Here is a 20,031-nt window from a genome sequence, read left to right as displayed (position 1 = left end):
CTGGGTCTCCTCATAGACTCATAGACTCTAAGGTCAGAAGGGACCATTATGATCGTCTAGTCTGACCCCCTGCACAATGCATGGCACAGAATCTCATCCCCCCCCAATAATCCTCTCACCTATATCTCAGATATTGAAGCCTTCAAATATTTTGAAGACCCCAAGATGCAGAGAATCCTCCAGCTGTGATCTGTACCCCATGCTACAGAGGAAGGTGAAAAACCTCCAGGGCCTCTGCCAATCTACCCTGGAGGAAAATTCCTTCCCGACCCCAAATATGGTGATCAGCTAAACCCTGAGCATGTGGGCAAGACTCACCAGCCAGACACCCAGAAAGTTCTCTATAGTAACTCCTATCATCCCTCCATTGACCTATTTACCACTGATAATGAATTTACCACTGATAATGAAAGTAGTTACCAAGATCATGTTATCTCATCAAACCATCCCCTTCATAAACCCATCTAGTTTAATCTTGAAGCCAGACAGATCTTTTGCCCCCACTACTTCCCTTGGAAGGCCATTCCAGAACCTCACTCCTCTAATGGTTAGAAACCTTCGTCTAATCTCAAGTCTAAACTTCCTCCTAGCCAGCTTATATCCATTTGTTCTTGTGTCCGCATTGGTATTAAGCTTAAATAATTCCTCTACCTCCCTGGTATTTATCCCTCTAATATATTTAAAGAGAGCAATCATGTCCCCCTTCAGCCTTCTTTTGGTTGAGGTAAACAAGCCAAGTTCCTTGAGTCTCCTTTCATAATACAGCTTTTCCATTCCTCGGATCATCCTAGTGGCCCTTCTTTGTACCTGTTCCAGTTTGAATTCATCCATCTTAAACATGGGAGACCAGAACTGCACACAGTATTCGAAATGGGGTCTCACTAGTGCCTTGTATAATGGCACTAACACTTCCTTATCCCTACTAGAAATACCTCGCCTAATACATCCCAAGACCGTATTAGCCTTTTTCATAGCTGTAGGGTAAACTGAGGCAGCCCTAAATGTGCTAGTAGGCCTCTAAACAGCATGACTCCATCCTGGGATCAAGCCTGGGAACACCACAGTCAGGATAAGAGCTGCAGGCAGTAAAAGACCCTGGGTACCATAGCAACCACGTTCTAAAACACTCGGACAGGGTCCCAGTTGGTAACATAACACATTTTGCTTAAGATAACATTCATAACATTTTCTTAAACTGTCTTGCTTCACTCCTAGATAATAAGCCTGAGAACCAAGCACTGCACCAACTCAAGGCCATACCCGCCTGCTATAGAAACATCATCATCTATGCAGACTAAAATGTTATTACTGTTTTGCTGACATGTTTTGGCATTTGAACAATAACCACCTGTATATTAATTAATGAGTTGTTACTTTGCAATGGGAAGAGATATTATGTAATCTTTAGTAGTTCTATTGGCTTATGTGCTCATTTCGTCTTGCTGCTAGACCTATCAAATAATTTTTCCTCCGTCCATGTCACAATGATGGCTCATAGTCATCCTATAATCAACTAGGACTCTGAGGTCCTTCTCCTCCTCCGTTACTTCCAACTGATGTGTCCCCAGCTTATAACTAAAATTGTTGTTATTAATCCCTAAATGCATAACCTTACACTTCTCACTATTAAATTTCATCCTATTGCTATCACTCCAATTTATAAAGTCATCCAGATCTTCCTGTATGATATCCTGATCCTTTTCTGAATTGGCAATAGCTCCCAACTTTGTGTCATCTGCAAATTTTATCAGGACACTTCCACTTTTGGTGCCAAGGTCAGCAATAAAAAAATTAAATAAAATTGGCCCCAAAACTAATCCCTGAGGAACTCCGCTAGTAACCTTCCTCCAACCCGACAGTTCACCTTTCAGCATGACCTGCTGTAGTCTCCCCTTTAACCAGTTGCTTATCCACCTCTCAACTTTCATATTAATACCTATATTTTCCAATTTAACCAATAATTCCCCATATGGTACTGTATCAAATGCCTTAGTAAGGTCGAGATAGATTAGATCCACTGCATTTCCTTTATCTAAAAAATCTGTTACTTTCTAAAAAAAGGAGATCAAGTTGGTTTGGCACGATCTACCTTTTGTAAAACCATGTTGTAATTTGTCCCAATTGCCACTAGCCTCAATGTCTCTAACTACTTTCTCCTTCAAAATTTTTTCCAAGATCTTGCATATTACAGATGTCAAACTAACAAGCCTATAGTTACCCGGGTCACTTTTTTTCCCTTTCTTAAAAATAGGAACTATATTAGCAATTCTCCAGTCAAATGGTACAACCCCTGAGTTTAGAGAATTATTAAAAAATTTTGCTAATGGACTTGCAATTTCATGTGCCAGTTCCTTTAATATTCTTGGATGAAGATTATCTGGGCCCCCCGATTTACTCCCATTAAGCTTTTCAAGTTTGGCTTTTACCTTGGATATGGTAATATCTACCTCCACATCCTTAGTTCCATTTGTTATGCTACCATTATCCCTAAGCTCCTAAACTACTGCAGAGCATACATTCCCGAATAGTTAGATATAGTGGAACCAATCCAGACCCTCACTAGAGGAGGGAAACCTGCCAACAAACTGGTACTGTGGGAAGAACCTCCAGGAGGAAGCATTTAAGAAAATAAAGCAGGCTCTAGCCTCTGCCCCCTGTCTCGTCTTGCCAGAGAAAGAAAAAACCATATCACCTTTTCGGTAATCATAGTAAGACCCGTACTCTGCAATGCTACAGCAACTTAATGGGGATCAACCACATCCAGTAGCTTACATCTCTACGCAGAGGCCAGAACGTGTGGCAGCTTTAGACTGTGTAATTTGGGCTATAAAAGCCTGTGAGCCGTACACTCTCACGGGTGCTCTGGTACTGCATATCCCACATATGGAAGCATCAACCTTCTTAATACCTATTGGCTCAAATCTGTGACAGATGCCTACAAGAGTCAATGGGAATCAGTATTATGCTTGCAAAACCCCAATTTCTCTATAGTGAGGGACAAAGAAATTAACGTGGCTGAATATCTGAATATTGAGGGGGAGGTGCATAAGTGTTTAATGGATAAAGAGGATGAAGTACTGGGATGAAGTTAAAGAAAATCGCCTGGAGAATCTGGACTTAATCTTGTATATGGACGGATCAAGGAAATATAACAATGGAGTACCCTCCACCAGCTGGGCAGGGGCTATGGTCATAGCGGAACAACTGGAAAGGTCAAAATCTGCCCAAGAAGTGGAACTGACCACTCTTACAGAAGCCCTTCATGCTGGAGCAAGGAAAGACTTACTGTGTACACTGACAGCAGATAAGTGTTTGGAGTAGTACATGATTATATGGACATGTGGTCATGTAAAGGTTTTGTCACTACCACTAGCAAGCCCATTAACCACCTGGAATCCATCAAGAAATTAGTGGAAGCTGCCAAATTACCAGCAGAGGTAGCAGTGGTTAAGATAAAGGCACATCATAAAATCTCTAGAGAAAAACAAAAGGGGAACTATTGGGCTGATATACAAGCTAAAGAAGCTGCTCAAATAACACAACTCAGCATTAGTGCAGCAGTAGTGACAGAGGAGGAGATATACTTAAAGGCCCTGTACTTTTCCCTGAGCCCGAAGGAGGAGCACAAATTAGAAACCCTGAGTATAACACACCGTCCCCAGTATGCCCCAGGAGGTAAACAACTAGTAGCCCCTCAATGTATATGTGATTTGCTGCTTCATGCCATCCACTCTCTCACTCATTTTGGATGGAGACAAATGAAAGCCGCTTTAGAATACTGGTGGTGGCCATCTAAAGCAAAGGATGTAGCACAATTTCTTAAGCCATGTGTAATTTGTGCTCAAGTAAATGGAGGGAAGAGAAAGAAAATACCAACAGTGACCAGAGGGACCTTGGCAGAATTTACAAATTGATTTTACTTGGCCACTGCCACCAATCCAGGGATATAAATACATTCTTGTGATTGTTGAGACGTTCACCCGATGGGTAGAGGCATTCCCTACTAAAAACTGAACTGATACAACAGTGGCTTGTATCCTAGCAGAAGATGGGGATTGCCTCGATCAATTGACTATGATCAGGGAACTCATTTTACCGAATGTGCAATGAAGGAAGTCTGCAAGGCACTGGGAATAAAGCAACACTTCCACATTCCTTACCATCCAGAAAGTTCAGGGATGGCTGAAAGAATGAACAGAATCATGAAGGCAGCTTTAACAAAGGCAGTTCTGGATACCAGGGAAGGGTGGGCATGTATATTACCTCCTGTGCTCTACCGAATTCGAGGTAGCCCAAACAGGCTGACCCAACTGATGCCTTCTGAACTGATGACAAGAAGAGCAATGAGAATGCCCAGATGCTGTCCTGCTGGCCAGCAGGTCAGGACCTTTTGCCAACCGACTACAGACATACATTAAAGCATTGGATACACAACTCAAGGATTTATACCACCAAGTAAGAAAAAATCAGACTCAGTTAGATGATACTAGCAACCTTCATTCCAAGTTGGGGATTTAGTAATGTGTCGTGTCTATCCTGAGGTAAAGGGAATTTTAAAACCAAGGTGGCAAGGTCCCATGCAGGTCCTGCTCACCACCAGTACCTGTGCTAAGGTTGGGGAAACATTGGGAACTTTCTGGAGACACCAAAATCAGCTAAAATTGTTTAAATCTGCAACTGAAAATGCGAACAATATCTCTCTAGTTTCCCCAGGTACATCTGCAGGCAAAGATGAAGCTGGTTTTGCTGGGACTTCTACTACCGCTGCTGCACCCACCAGGAGGTGTGAAAGGCATACCAAGTGAAAGAGAGGACTAGAACTAGATTATCAACCCTACCCTGCTGGGAGTGCTCTGTTTTAACTGCTATACTAACCAAACACTTAGATTTTGTAGAACACAAGCACTAACTCCCACAGAAGGTTGGCCAGAGGTAAGGCCCCATAAAAGGAACCATGACTCCAGTTAATGTAACCAGCCTTTAAGTCACATACTCGGAAAGACAGATACGCACTAATAGCAATGGAGAATACAAGGAGGTGGGTCACTCCTTCACACATAACTATTTTGTTTACTGTAACAACAGACACTACAAGGACAAAGAACACACAATCTTCCGTATGAGAGTTTGTATGGGATATTGCTGGAAAGAAGTCAAATACTAATATCAGGTCATGTACCAATTACACTGACAAGGTACCCGTTGAAGTGGGACCTGCTGATTCTCACTGGGGTTTACCACTTAAGGCCCAGACAAAGGTAACCCCTGAAGCCTGGCAATCATTTATTAAACAATGGCCATCTCTAACTTGCCCTCATTTGGACATCATTAATCAAGTCCTGAAGGACAAAATAGAGCTTGTTCTTCCTGACCTCTGAGGATAGGACAAGAAGCAATGGGCTTAAACTGCAGCAAGGGAGGTTTAGATTGGACATTAGGAAAAAGTTCCTAACTGTCAGGGTGGTTAAACACTGGAATAAATTGCCTAGGGAAGTTGTGGAATCCCCATCTCTGGAGATATTTAAGAGTAGGTTAGAGAAATATCTATCAGGGATGCTCTAGACAGTACTGGATCCATGAGGGCAGGGGACTGGACTCAATGACCTCTCGAAGTCCCTTCCAGTCCTAGTATTCTATGATTCTATAACCAATTCCAGTGCTTCACCACTCTCCTAGTGAAATAGTTTTTCCTAATGTCCAACCTAGACCTCTCCCACTGTAACTTGAGACCATTGCTCCTTGTTCTGCCATGTGTCACTACTGAGAACAGCCTCTCTCCATCCTCTTTAGAATCTCTTTTCAGGAAACCGAAAGCTGCTATCAAGTCCCCCCTCACTCTTCTCTTCTTCAGACTAAACAAACCCAAATCCCTCCTCGTGGGTCATGCACTCCTCCCCCTAATCATTTTGGTTGCCCTCTGCTGGACCCTCTCCAATGCATCCACATTCTTTCTCTAGTGGGAGGCCCAGAACTGGACACAAAACTCCAGGTGTGGTCTCACCAGAGCCAAATAAAGGGGCATAATCATTTCCCTAGATCTGCTGGCAATGCTCCTCCTAATGCAACCTAGTATGCCATTAGCCTTCTTGGCTACAAGGACACACGGTTGACTCATATTCAGTTTCTCATCTACTGTAATCCCCAGGTCCTTTTCTGCAGAACTGCTACTGATTCTCCACCCTGTAACAATACTTGGGATTCTTCCATTCCCAGTGCAGGACCCTTCACTTGTCCTTGTTGAACCTCATCAGATTTCTTTTGGCCCAATCCCGTAATCTGTCTAGGTCACTCTGGACACTATCCTTGCCCTCCAGCATATCTGCCTCTCCCCCTATTTTAGGGTACGTCTAAACTACATGGCTCCATCGACGGAGCCATGTAGATTTGATTTTTTGGCAAAGGCAAATGAAGCCGCGATTTAAATGATCGCGGCTTCATTTAAATTTACATGGCTGCCGCGCTGAGCCGACAAACAGCTGATCAGCTGTTTGTCCGCTCAGCGTGCTAGTCTGAACGTTCCCCTGCCGACATCAAAGCCCTTTGTCAGCAGTCCCGGTAAACCTCATCCCACGAGGAATAATGGGGCTGCCGACAAAGGGCTTTGATGTCGGCAGGGGAGCGTCCAGACTAGCGCGCTGAGCGGATAAACAGCTGATCAGCTGTTTGTCGGCTCAGCGCGGCAGCCATGTAAATGTAAATGAAGCCGCGATCATTTAAATTGCGGCTTCATTTGCCTTTGCCTATCTGTCTAATCTACATGGCTCCGTCGATGGAGCCATGTAGTTTAGACGTACCCTAAAATAGGGGGAGAGGCAGATATGCTGGAGGGCAAGGATAGTGTCCAGAGTGACCTAGACAGATTACAGGATTGGGCCAAAAGAAATCTGATGAGGTTCAACAAGGACAAGTGAAGGGTCCTGCACTGGGAATGGAAGAATCCCAAGTATTGTTACAGGGTCCTAACTGGTCCTAGAACAGATCCTTGGGGTACTCTGCTAGAAACCAACCGCCAGCCTGACATCAAGCCGTTGATCACTACCCATCGGGCTAGCTTTCTACTCATCTTACTGTCCATTTATCCAAACCATACTCCCTTAACCGTATCAAAAGCTTTGCTAAAGTCAAGGTATATCACAACCACTGACTTTCCCACATCCACAGAGTCAGATACCTCATCATCGAAGCTAATCAGATTGGTCAGGCATGACTTGCCCTTTGTGAATCCATGTTGATTATTCTGGATCACTTTCCCCTCTTCCAAGTGTCTGAAAATTGATTCCTTGAGGATCCCTTCCATGATTTTTCCAGGGACTGAGGCAAGGTTGACTGGTCTGTAGTTCCCTGGATTGTTCTTCTTTCCTTTTTTAAAGATGGGAACTACATTTGCCTTTTTCCAATCATCCAAAATCTCTCCCGATCTCCATGAGTTTTCAAAGATAATGACCAAAGGCTATGCAATGACATTTGCCAACTCCCTCAGTATCCTCGGATGCATTAAATCTGGAACCATGGATCTGTGTATGTCTAGCTTTTCTAAATAGTTCCTAACTTATTCTTACCCCACCAAGGGCTGTCCACCTCCTTCCCCTACTGCATTGTCTAGTGCATTAGTCTGGGAGCTGACTTTGTCTGTGAGGACAGAGGCAAAAAACCATTGAGGCTATGCACAAGAACGGTCATTCTCATGGAAAGCATCCACACTGCCCAACTGCTCTTGCGCAAGAAGTTTTACAGTACGGCATGGTAAGAGAGGGCTTCTTGCACAAGAGCTACACTAGTTTTTTAACAGGTGTAAGCCCTCTTGCTCAGGAGCTCTTGCGCAAGAGGACAGTGTAGACGGTCGGCAGGGATTTCTTGCTCGAGAAAGCCCTATGGCTAAAATGGCCATCAGAGTTTTCTTGCGCAAGAGAGCATCCACACTGCCATGGGTGCTCTTGCGCAAAAGCACAGCTGGCACATGGCAGTGTGGATATTTTCTTGTTCAAGAAGCTGCCAGTGTAGACATAGCCTGATTATTTCAGCTTTTCCCATATCATCTGTCACTGGGTTAACTCCCTCATCCAGTAAGGGCTCCACACCCTTTCTGATCACCCTCTTATTGCTACGTCTACACTGGCGACTTCTTGCTCAAGAACTCTTTTGCGGAAGAGTTCTTGTGTGAAAAATCTTCCACAAGAGAGCGTCTACACTGCCATGTCCTTTTGCGCAAGAAATGTGCTTTTGCACAAGAGCATCTATGCTCTCTTGCACAAGAAAGCTCTGATGGCCATTTTAACCATAGGGGCTTCTTGTGGAAGAAATTCATGTTGCCTGTCTACACTGCCCTTTTGTGGAAGAGCTCTTGTGCAAGAGGCTTATTCCTTGTGGGCAGAGGAATAACTCTTTTGGAAGAAGCCCTGTTTTACAATGCTATACTGTAAATTTACTTGCAGAAGAACGCTTATGCAGTGTAGACAGCAGGCAACTTTTTGCACAAGAAAGGCTGTTCTTGTGCAAGAAGCTGCCAGTGTAGACGTAGCCTCTGTGTATAAAATGAGAAGTCACAGTGAGACATCTTTTCACTTCTTAAGGGGATGGCATCATAGTGCACTGATTGACCTTTTTATGGGCATAGATGTGTTAGTGTATCCTGTGCCCACCAAAGCTCATGATACCATCAACATGTTTTGTTAGTCTATAAAGTGCTACCAGACTATCTGTTGTTTTTTTCTTTAACAGACTAACTCGGCTACCCCCTGAAACTCCTGTATTTCTATTGTTGACCATGGTGTTTTGACATTGAATATGGTTGAGTGCTTTCACTGCTGACTGACTAATTTGGTAAGTAGTGCTTTGCTCACTCCAAAGGCCATTATTTATGATGGCAGAAAACTGCAGGATATGGAATCCATTCATCCCCTCCCTTCAAATCCCCCAGAATCTGATGAAGAATGAATTCCAGAGGAGGGCAAAGTTTTTGCCTGAGGGCCAGATAGAGGTCAGAAATCGCACAGAGGGCCAGATAGGGGAGGTAGTATGGAGGGATGGGTTGGGCAAACCAATTCCCCCAGGAGGCATTTTACCTCTGGCACTTCTGTATAACCCACTCCATTCATCTTGGAACTTGCTACCTTCTGGGAAACAGAACACAGTGGCAGCCAGGTGCATCTTTCTGGTGTATGGATGCCTGATACAGAACCTTTGTGGCTACACCCTCCCATCATTTTGCCCCCGACCACCACCCCTGAAAATACCACCTCTGATAAAACCATTCCTGTTCCCCACCTCTGACTGTCTCCCAGGAACCTCCATCCACTATGCATCCCACCCTCTCCCTGGTCTCTGACTGCCCCCAGACTCCTACCTCTATCCAATCTCTCTCTTTGCCCCACCACCTGAATACCCTGGCTCCTATCCAAATCTAATGTGTTCCCCACCCCTGGACCTCCAGCCCTATCCAACCAGCCCCTCCCCCTGCTTCTTCTGGAAATGATTTCTCAAATTAGTACTACATAAAGTATTGTAAAATAAGGGAGAACATAGGGGAAAATACTGTAGACTAGGAAAATGACCTTTAGTGAATGAGCTGTTGCTGTAAGATTTAACGGTAACATGATAGGTGGCAATTTCTCCTTGGATTGAGGAAAGAAAAGTAAATGAAGTTAAGAGTGTTCATCTAAAAGAAAAGAACAGTTGAGAAATGAGAGAGACTTTACCTTGTTTCTTCCAGCAGTTGCCTGCAAAACAAGTTTGATTTTAATTAGCAATTGTAGCAACACATCTTGTCTTCCCTTCTCCTTTCCAGGAGACCTCCCTGAAGACCTCCCCATCACACCTGCCAGATGTTTCATTCATACCCTTTCTATAAAATATTCATATCCATCATCCCAATCTAGTTACAAGGGGTAATCCCCTCCCCACCAAGGTTAGATATGAATTGGAAGAGTGTCATGTTCCTTGTATGTACAACCCTAGCTGTCACGACTGCCAGCCTAAGTCCGGAAAGAGATCCACATCCATCAGCTGGGATTTCAATTTCCAAAGTGAACTGCTATGAATGATTCAACATTGAATGTCATCTGCCATTTTGTTATCCAGACACTCAGTCTGCTTGGGACTTCACCATCTTAAAGAGTTTTTAATATTTGCAGATTTTACTTTGGTTCACAGACCCTGGTTCATGTCTCAGATTTTGCAAGGCCCTGTGGTTCAGGCTCTCTCTCTGCTCCATTTCCTGGCTTTTTGTCTTTTTATGGTGAGGATGGTACCTGTCATCCCAGAAATACATAATGCCTGCACTGAAAATGCATCAGTGTGCTACAGAATGTGTAATGACCATTTTGCCTTATCCATTCATAGATTTACACTCCATGTGGTCAATTGATTGTAGATTCCTTCATAAGACTGTTTCCTTCAGGCAATTAATTTGGTTACATATCACAGGTCTGGAAATGTCAGGTCTGTGACTTTGATTGAGGAATGCAGCTTTACATTTACTTTGAAGAGCCAAGTAACTAGTATAACATTTTCCACAGTACTATTTAAATGAGAAGTAAAACAGAAATTTGGAGAATTGAAATTACAAATAAGTCCTTCACTACAAAGATTTTCCAATTTGTTACTGCATGTTACTGGCTATCCATGTTAGAAGTTGCCCTTACTGTTGATTGAAACCATTTGGAAAGCTCCTCTGGGCTGTTTCATTTCATTGGATTGGCTTGAATTATTTTTCCCCACAAAATGGAGTTGCCATGTCAACAGGATGGGTGTGTACAGCTCTTTGGACACTGGATAAGGTTGCTTTGAATAACATATACCTTAGTTAGGAGTCAGTGTCAGTAACCCCAGAATGTAACTGGTAGTAATAGGAAATGAATTAATATATTTATAGATATAAAAATGTATTCTAAAATCTGTGCAATGGATTACATATTACTAATAATTACTGTCTTCTACTGCATCATTACAGTACTAAAGGTTAAGGTTTAATTTTCTAATACTTGTAGAATCTTATAGGGTAACCAAAAAAATTTTGCCACCCAGTATGGCTGCCACAGGTTTTTTAGTGATTATACGTGGGCTATTTTTACATATACATTCACTGGTTATTTTGTGCCCCCTAAAATATAATTGCTTCACCTCCAAAAAACTGCAAGTTTGTTTAGATGCAACAAAATTTAACTTTTTTTTTACTAATTTGGGTTTTTTTGCTCTTGCCTTTATGTTCTTTGATGGAATTACTTGGTTAAGAGCAACAAAAAAAGGACTAAAGGTCTAGAAAACATGACCTATAAAAGGAAGGCTGAAATAATAGGGCTTGTTTAGTTTGGAAAAGAGAAGACAAAGAGAACATGATAGTAGAACAGGATGGGTAGGAATGGTGTCCCTAGCCTCTGTTTCTCTGGAGGTGTCTGACAGGGGAGGGATCATGTGAGGATTACCTGTTGTGATTCCTCCCTCTGGGGTACCTGGTATTGGCCACTGTCAGCAGACAGTACACTGGACTAGATGGACCATTGGTCTGACCCAGTACGGCCATTTTTATGTTCTTATGTTACAAAGAGGAGGGATAAAAATTGTTCTCTGTGGCCTCAGGGTAGGACAAGAAGCAATGGGCTTAAACTGCAGCAAGGGAAGGTTAGGTTGGACATTAGGAAAAACTTCCTATCTATGTGGTTAAACACTGGAATAAATTGTCTCAGGTGGTTGTGGAATCTCAATCACTGGAGATATGTAAGAGCAGGTTAGATATATATCTATCAGGAATGGTCTATATGGTGCTTGATCCTGCCATTAGGGCAGGGGACTGGACATGGTGACCTCTCAAGGTCTCTTGCAGTTCTAGTGTTCTATCATTTTTACATGTATTTCTTTGTACAGATTAGCAATGTCATGCATACTGTAAATGGTGTACTTTTTTAGTAGACAATTCCTTAATCCCATGGATTAGCAGTTCCCAATCCTGCGGACTAGTGAGGGGCCTAATCCCCTGCCTTCCGGTCTGCAGCAGACTGTCTGGGCATGCCCCCAGCTGCCAATGAACTCTACCCACTGGGGAGCACAGTTCCCCATAAGATACGCACCTGCACGCACACAAAACATTTCCACCTGTCCTCTTTCCCATGCAGCAGCATGGTGATTGGTGCAGCGGGCAGCTGGCTGTGCTGAGGCTGGAGTCAGTGCTGCAGTGAGATTGTCCGTACTGAGGCAGCCTCACCATGGCCCCTGTTCCTGCTTTGCAGCAGCTATGTGGTCTGGCTCACAGAGACACATGGAGAGTGGTTGCTCTGGAGGCTGGGGCTACTGCAGGGGCAGCCAGCCCACATGATGGAGTGGGGGCTGCTCTGGGGAAGGTGGGCCACATGGAGGACCCAGGCTCTTCCAGAGGGCTGGGGATATTCCAGGGCTGGCTGGGCCACGTAACGGAGTGGGACTACTCAGGGGGTAGCTAGGCAATGTGGCAGAGTGGGAATGTACCCCAGTTGGGGTACCTCAGCCCTGGTCTCCAAAGTCACTGCGAACAGCTGGATTCAGCTACAGCACCTGCCCGCTATGTGGCAGTTACTGCAGCTAAAGAAAGCTGTTCGAAATGGCTCTGGGTGCTAGGACTTTGATTTGCAAATGAATATGCAAATATACAAATATACATCTGAATGAATATACAAATAAAATACAAATAAAATACAGAAAATGCTACCTTTCCACTAACATTTTATGAACAGGTATGTCGGTCTGCAGTATAAAAAGTTAGGGACCACTGCCCTGGATTACAGCAGTGGTCACCAACCAGTAGATCAGGATCTACTGGGCGATCTTGGGCCTCTGAGAGGGAATCCTGATTGGTATGCCAAGAGGATATCAAGTGCCAGCACTTCAGCTGCCCCCCCCCCCACCCCACCCCTGGGAACCTCCTGCTTCCTGTGCAGAGCAGGGGAAGGAGAAGAGGGGTGCAGATGTCAAGGTATCCCCTCACCCACTCTGCATCCTTTCTTCACAGAGCAGACAGGGGGCACAAGAAGACTTGGGAGGGGGTTTGCTGGCTGTTTTAGGGAATGGGCCAGGGTCAGGGCAGGGGTGAGCCTGCCTGAGCCCCACTGCATCACCAACCAGGAGCCACCAGGGCTACGTCTAGATTGCATCCCCTTTTTTGTAAAAGGGATGCAAATTAGACGAATCGCAATTGCTAATGAAGCGGGGACTTAAATCTTCCCCTGCTTCATTAGCATAAAAATGGCTGCCGCTTTTTTTCGGCACGGAGCTTTGCCGGAAAAAAGCGCCAGTCTAGACGCGGATCTTTCGGAAAATAAAGAAGATCCCTTGTCCCTCTTAAAATAAGGGATAAGGGATCTTTTGGAAAAGGCTTTATTTTCCGAAAGATCCGCGTCTAGACTGACACTTTTTTCCGGCAAAGCTCCGTGCCGAAAAAAAGCGGCAGCCATTTTTATGCTAATGAAGCGGGGGAGATTTAAATCCTCACTTCATTAGCAATTGTGATATGTCTAATTTGCATCCCTTTTACGAAAAAGGGTGCAAGGGTATTTATATTTGAGGTAGATCTTGGATTGCACGTAAATTCAAAAACTGATCTAGTGCTTAAAAAGGTTAGAGACCACTGGATTACAGATATACAGACTTTTTTGCCACCTGGTGGTCAAAATAGTTAATGTTCTGCTTTATATAAATGTGTAACCCGCACACAGAGGCTACGTGTAGACTGCATTGCTTTTCCGGGATACCAGAGGTATCTCAATATAGCAACACCACATCCTATGCACATGTTCACTTTTTAAAAAAAAATGTCGCTAGAACTGACATGCTCTTTCGCCATCCCTGTAAACTTCATTCTATGAGGAATAAGGGAAAGCTCAAAAGAGCACTTTCTTTCATAATTTGGTGCCACGTAGATGCGCCAAATTTCAAAAGAGCCTCTTTTGAAAGTAAATTGAAAAAAGATATGCAATTTGCATACCACAAACACTATTTCCAATTTAATAGTGTGGTCCAGACATAGCCTTAGTGTGGATCACTGTTCCATGTAGTGGCACTTAGACCACTTATGGTGAGCAATAAAAGCAAGAAATCTCTACAGCCAGGTAGAGGCTGCTGTATTAAGCTGCAGAAGTCCCAAGTTCAAATCCACCTTCATGTATATGGCTATACATACCAATGCATTTTATATTGCTCCTGCATAAAGTATGCCTTCTCAGTTCAATAACTTTCCAATATTCGTAATAATTTTATTTAGTGCTATTCATGCTTCAATAGCAATGTGCTTTACAAAAAAAGGAAGTGTCATTATCTCCATTTTAAAGTGGGGTAACTGAGGCATAGAGAGGTGGTAAGATATGCTTTAGGTCAGTCATCAAACCAGTAATCAAACCAAATCAGTAATTCTAACCAAGGGAAGAGAATTGAAGCTGCTTAAGTCTTGCATGTGTAGTTTGAAAAACAAAGGCATCGGCATTTTATAATGTTTCACAGTGCTGTGAAAATGGAGAGCAAAACAGAAATCGGGAGTAGTGAAATTACAGATATGGACCTCATGTACAAATATTTCATGATTTAAGGTTATGCTGAAAATTAGAAAAATCAAAATAAATGTGGGCTTTTCTAAAAATAATTCTTTTTAAAAAGGACATTATCATAGAATCATAGAACTGGAAGAAACTTTGGGAGGGCATCAGGTCCAGTCCTTTGCACTTGCAGCAGGATGAAGCACCATCTAGACCATCCCTTACAGGTTTGTGTCTAAATTTATCTTAAATAGCTCCAGAGATCCCACACACCCCGGCAAGGAAAAAAAGTTTAGTGTTTAACCACCCTGACAGGCAGGACAATTTTCTTAATGTCCAACCTAAACCTCTCTTGCTGCAACTTAAGCTCATTGCTACTTGTCCTATCCGCAGAGGTGAAGAAGAACACTTTTACTTCCTCCCCCGCATAACACCTTTCTAGATATTTGGAAGCTGCTATCACATCTCCTTTCAGTCTTCTTTTTTCTGAACTAAATAATTGTTATTAAGCTATTTTGGTGAAAATAATTAAATAAAAACCTGCATTCCCCAGGATAGAACCTACCACTCTTAGTAATCTCATTAAATTCCAGTGAAGTCAGTTGGACTCTCGATGTCAGGAAACACTGTGCACAACAGCCTTTGGCTTCAAGACTGTGATGTTACTTGCTTCTTTTTATTCTGTATGAAATTAATAGATTATAAAGACAGAAAGGGCTACTGTGATTATTGAGTCTTGCCTCCTATATAACAAAGGCCTTAGCGCTTCCTTGAAAAAAAAAATCTATTTGAACTGGAGCAGATCTATTTGAACTGGAACAGGAACAAGCAACAAAGGAGGACCCCTGATTTGAATGGAGAAGATAGGGTGATCAACTGGTTATCTGAGGTGTTTGTACACTAATGCGAGAAGCCTGGGCAACAAACAGGCAGAACTGAAGGCCCTGGCCCAGACCAAGAAATATGATTTCTTGGGGAGGGATAGCTCAGTGGTTTGCGCATTGGCTTACTAAACCCAGGATTGTGAGTTCAATCCTTGTGGAGGCCATGAGGCAAAAATTCATCAGGGATGGTACTTGGTCCTACTGTGAAGGCAGGGGACTGGACTCAATGGCCTTGCAAAGTCCCTTCCAGTTCTAGGAGATAGGCAATCTCCATAAACTTAATTTATGATTTGATTGGGATAAGAGACTTAGAGCGCTGTCATGAAAAGGTATAAACTGTTCAGGAAGAACAGGCAGGGGAGAAAAGGAGGAGGAGTTGCACTATATGTAAGAGAGCACTATGATTGCTCTGAACTCCAGTATAAAGAGGGGGAAAAAACCTGTTGAGAGTCTATGGGATAAGTTTAAAGGAGCAAACAACAGCAGTGATGTTGTGGTTGGTGTCTGCTACAGGCCACTGAATCAGGTGGATGAGATAGATGAGGCTTTTTTCGGACAACTGAGAGAAACTTCCAAATCTTCCAAATCTCAGGCCCTGTTTCTCGTAGGGGACTTTAATCAACCTGACATCTGTTGGGAAACCAATACGGCAGTACACAGGCAATCCAGGAAATTTTTGGAGAATGTTGTGGATAACTTCTTGGTTCAAGTGCGGAAGGATGCGACCAGGGGCTGTGCGCAGCTTGACCTTCTGCTCACAAACAGGGAGGAACTAATAGGGGAAGTAGAGGTGGGTGACAATCTGGGAAGCAGTGATCATGAGATGGTAGATTTCAGGATCCTGACCAAAGGAAGAAAAGAGAGTAGTAAATACACACCTTGGACTTCAAAAAAACAGATTTTTACTCCCTCAGAGATCTGATGGGCAGAATCCCCTGGGATGTTAACATGAAGGGGAAAGGAGTCCAGGACAGCTGTCAGTATTTTAAAGAAACCTTATTGAAGGCACAGAAAGAAACCATCCCGATGCATAGCAAGAGAGGCAAACATGGTAGGAGACCGGATTGGCTTACAGGGGAAATTCTTGGTGAACTTAAGCACAAAAAGGAAGTTTACAAAAAGTGGGAACTTGGACAAATGACCAGGGAGGGGTTTAAATGCATAGCTCAAGAATGCTGGGGGGTTATCAGGAAGGCGAAAGCACAAATGGAATTGCAACTGGCTAAGGATGTGAAGGATAACAAGAAGGCTACATCTACACTGGCCCCTTTTCCGAAAGGGGCATGCTAATTTTCAACTTCAGAATAGGGAAATCCGCGGGGGATTTAAATATCCCCCGCGGGATTTAAATAAAGATGTCCACTGCTTTTTTCCGGCTTGGGGAAAAGCCGGAAAAAAGCGTCTAGACTGGCCCGATCCTCCGGAATAAAGCCCTATTCCGGAGGACCTCTTATTCCTTCTTATTGAAGTAGTAATAAGAGGTCCTCCGGAATAGGGCTTTATTCCGGAGGATCGGGCCAGTCTAGACGCTTTTTTACGGCTTTTCCCCAAGCCGGAAAAAAGTGGCGGACATCTTTATTTAAATCCCGTGGGGGATATTTAAATCCCCCGCGGATTTCCCTATTCTGAAGTTGAAAATTAGCATGCCCCTTTCGGAAAAGGGGCCAGTGCAGACGTAGCCGAAAGGTTTCTACAGGCATGTTAACAAGAAGAAGGTGATCAAAGAGGGTGTGTGGCCCCTACTGGATGAAGGGGGTAACCTAGTGATAGATGATGTGGGGAAAGCTGAAGTATTCAATGCTTTCTTTGCCTCTGCATTCACGGACAAGGTGGGCTCCCGAACTAATGCGCTAAGTGACGCAAGTTGGGATGAAGATGGACAGCCCTTCGTGGGAAAAGAACAGGTTAGGAACTATTTAGAAAAGCTAAACATACACAAATCCATGGGTCGGGACTTAATGCATCCGAGGATACTGAGGGACTTGGCAAATGTCATTGAGGAGCCTTTATCCATTATCTTTGAAAAGCTGTGGAGGTTGGGAGAAATCCCGGATGATTGGGAAAAGGCAAATACAGGGAAGGGATCCTTAAGGAATCCATTTTGAGGCACTTGGAAGAGAGGAAAGTGATTAGGAATAGTCAGCATGGATTCACAAAGGGCAAGTCGTGCCTGACCAATCATATTAGCTTCTATGATGAGGTAACTGGCTCTGTGGACGTGGAACAATCAGTGGATGTAATATACCTTGACTTTAGCAAGGCTTTTGATATAGTCTCCAACAACATTCTTGCCAGCAAGTTAAGGGAATGTGGATTGGATGAATGGACAGTAAGATGGCTAGAAAGACGGCTAGAAGGCCAGGCCCAGCAGGTAGTGATCAATGGCTCGATGTCAGGATGGCGGTCGGTTTCTAGCGGAGTGCCCCAAGATTCAGTTCTAGGACCGGTTTTATTCAATATCTTTATTAATGACCTGGATGAGGGGATGGATTGCACCCTCAGCAAGTTTGCGGATGACACTAAGCTAGGGAGAGAGGTAGATACGCTTGAGGGCAGAGATAGGGTCCAGAGTGACTTAGACAAATTGGAGGATTGGGCCACAAGAAATCTGATGAGGTTCAACAAGGACAAGTGCAGAGTCCTGCACTTGGGACGGAAGAATCCCAAGCATTGTCACAGGCTGGGAACCAACCAGCTAAGTAGTAGTTCTGCAGAAATGGACCTGGGGTTACAGTGGATGAGAAGCTGGATATGAGTCAACAGTGTGCCCTTGTAGCCAGGAAGGCTAATGGCATATTAGGTTGCATTAAGAGGAGCATTGCCAGCAGATCCAGAGATGTCATTATTCCCCTTTATTTGGCTTTGGTGAGGCCGCATCTGGAGTATTGTGTCCAGTTCTGGGCCCCCCACTACAAAAAGGATGGGCAACCAACATGATTTGGGGGCTGGAGCATATGGTCTATGAGGAGAGGGTGGGGGATTTGGGTCTGTTTAGTCTGCAGAAGTGAAGAGGGAGGGGGGATTTGATAGCAGCCTTCAACTTCCTGAAGGGAGGTTCCAAAGAGGCTGGAGAAAGGCTGTTCTCAGTAGTGACAGATGGCAGAACAAGGAGCAATGGACTCATGTTGTGGTTGGAGAGGTCCAGGTTGGATATTAGGAAAAACTATTTCACTAGGAGGGTAGTGAAGCACTGGAATGGGTTCCCTAGGGAAGTAGTGGAGTTTCCATCCCTGGAGGTGTTTAAGTCTTGGCTTGACAAAGCCCTGGCCGGGTTGATTTAGTCGGGATTTGTCCTGCCTAGAGCAGGGAGCTGGTCTTGATGACCTTCTGAGGTCTCTTCCAGCTCTGTAGTTCTATGATTCTAATGAAAAAAGGTTTACAGGGATGCTGAAAAAATGCATCTACTCTCATGAAAATTTTTTCAGAAGAACATAACAATTTTTTCAGATGTGTTACTTAGACATGGCAGAATTTTTCTAGGATACTTCCCTGGAAAAACTCTAGCATAGACATAGTCTCAGAAGGGTAGCTGTGTTAGTCTGTAACTAAAAAATGAGTACTGATGTGGCACATTAGGGCATGTCTATCACTGTTTTGAAATAACTACTTTGAAATCAGCGTTATTTCTCATAGAAAACAGAAGTTATTATTTTGAACTAACCAGCCTGTTATTTTGAAATACTCCACTTGTTATTTCAAAATAAGGGGAAAATAAGAGACTAACAATATCTGTCTGTCTGTCTAGTATCTTTTTATATATATATATATATATATATATATATATATATATGAACAAATATAATTTTATATGAATATATCAATAGAAATACAAATTAATATTTAATAATTTAATAATACAATGTTTAAATAAGAATTTAAGAATTCTTTTGATTCTTCTTTGCACTGTCTCTGATTCTCACCAGGAGAGGACACAGGATTCCAGTAGCAGTCTCATTCGTGCCAAATACACAGAGATCATTCAAAATACTAGAACAGACAATTTTAAAAAATTTCTTCTTCTGGTACTAGATGTTAATCAGAGATGAACAAACATTAAAATCAATCATTTAAAATCCTGTAAAGTCTTTTTGAACACCAGAAAATGTGTTATAGTTCATTTTAATTTAGGGTTATTATTGCCCACCACACATTGTGGAGAGACTTTAATTATGGAGGAAATGCACATACCTTTATATCGCCAAAATGCATAGGTAGCAATCACAAGAATGTCGAAAACAAATAATACCCAGAATGCTGCAAGCCAGGGAGAACCATGAGTGCAGACATCACCTTTGAAGAGAATAGATGGAAAACATCAACCTGGAACCAGGCCTTTTCTTCCCCATATTTAGCAACAAGTCAGGTTTCAGTTTCCAGGGATGTGTAAACACATGACCTGAATAATTTTACAGCACAGAAGAGGAACCTTGGTAGAGGTATGTTGGGTAGAACACTGTTTCTCCTTTGTTTCCACTTCTCTTTGGAAACCCTTTGTACCTTTTTCCCTTAGGCCCCATCGCCTATATGGCCCCATCGAATACTCTGATTCTTCACCCTGAGGCCCCATCCCCTTACCAGTCCCAGTAAGAGCTTCCCAAGGTACCCAGGCCACTGTGGGGAGCTCCTTGTGCTCCACTTGCCTACAGCAACCTGGA

General features: G+C 43.3%; 1 protein-coding gene across 4 annotated transcripts in view; it reads right to left on the bottom strand.

Annotated features, from left to right (window-relative positions):
- Nucleotides 1–20,031, bottom strand: part of LOC149523219 (butyrophilin subfamily 1 member A1-like) — a 50,957-nt gene that overhangs the window by 12,920 nt on the left and 18,006 nt on the right. For all 4 annotated transcript variants that reach the window (XM_089769991.1, XM_089769992.1, XM_089769993.1 and 1 more), the window contains exons 4-5: nucleotides 19,565–19,666; nucleotides 9,696–9,716 (exon numbers count right to left, since the gene is read on the bottom strand). In XM_089769991.1, coding sequence (XP_089626117.1) covers nucleotides 9,696–9,716; nucleotides 19,565–19,666 — 123 coding nt within the window. The remainder of the gene's footprint in view (nucleotides 1–9,695; nucleotides 9,717–19,564; nucleotides 19,667–20,031) is intronic.

This window comes from Pelodiscus sinensis, chromosome 18 (assembly GCF_052426305.1).
Source record: "Pelodiscus sinensis isolate ZL-2025 chromosome 18, ASM5242630v1, whole genome shotgun sequence".
In the NCBI taxonomy this organism is placed as follows: Eukaryota; Metazoa; Chordata; order Testudines; family Trionychidae; genus Pelodiscus; species Pelodiscus sinensis.
Note: the sequence above shows the minus strand (reverse complement) of the source record. Positions and strands in the feature narration are given on the sequence as shown.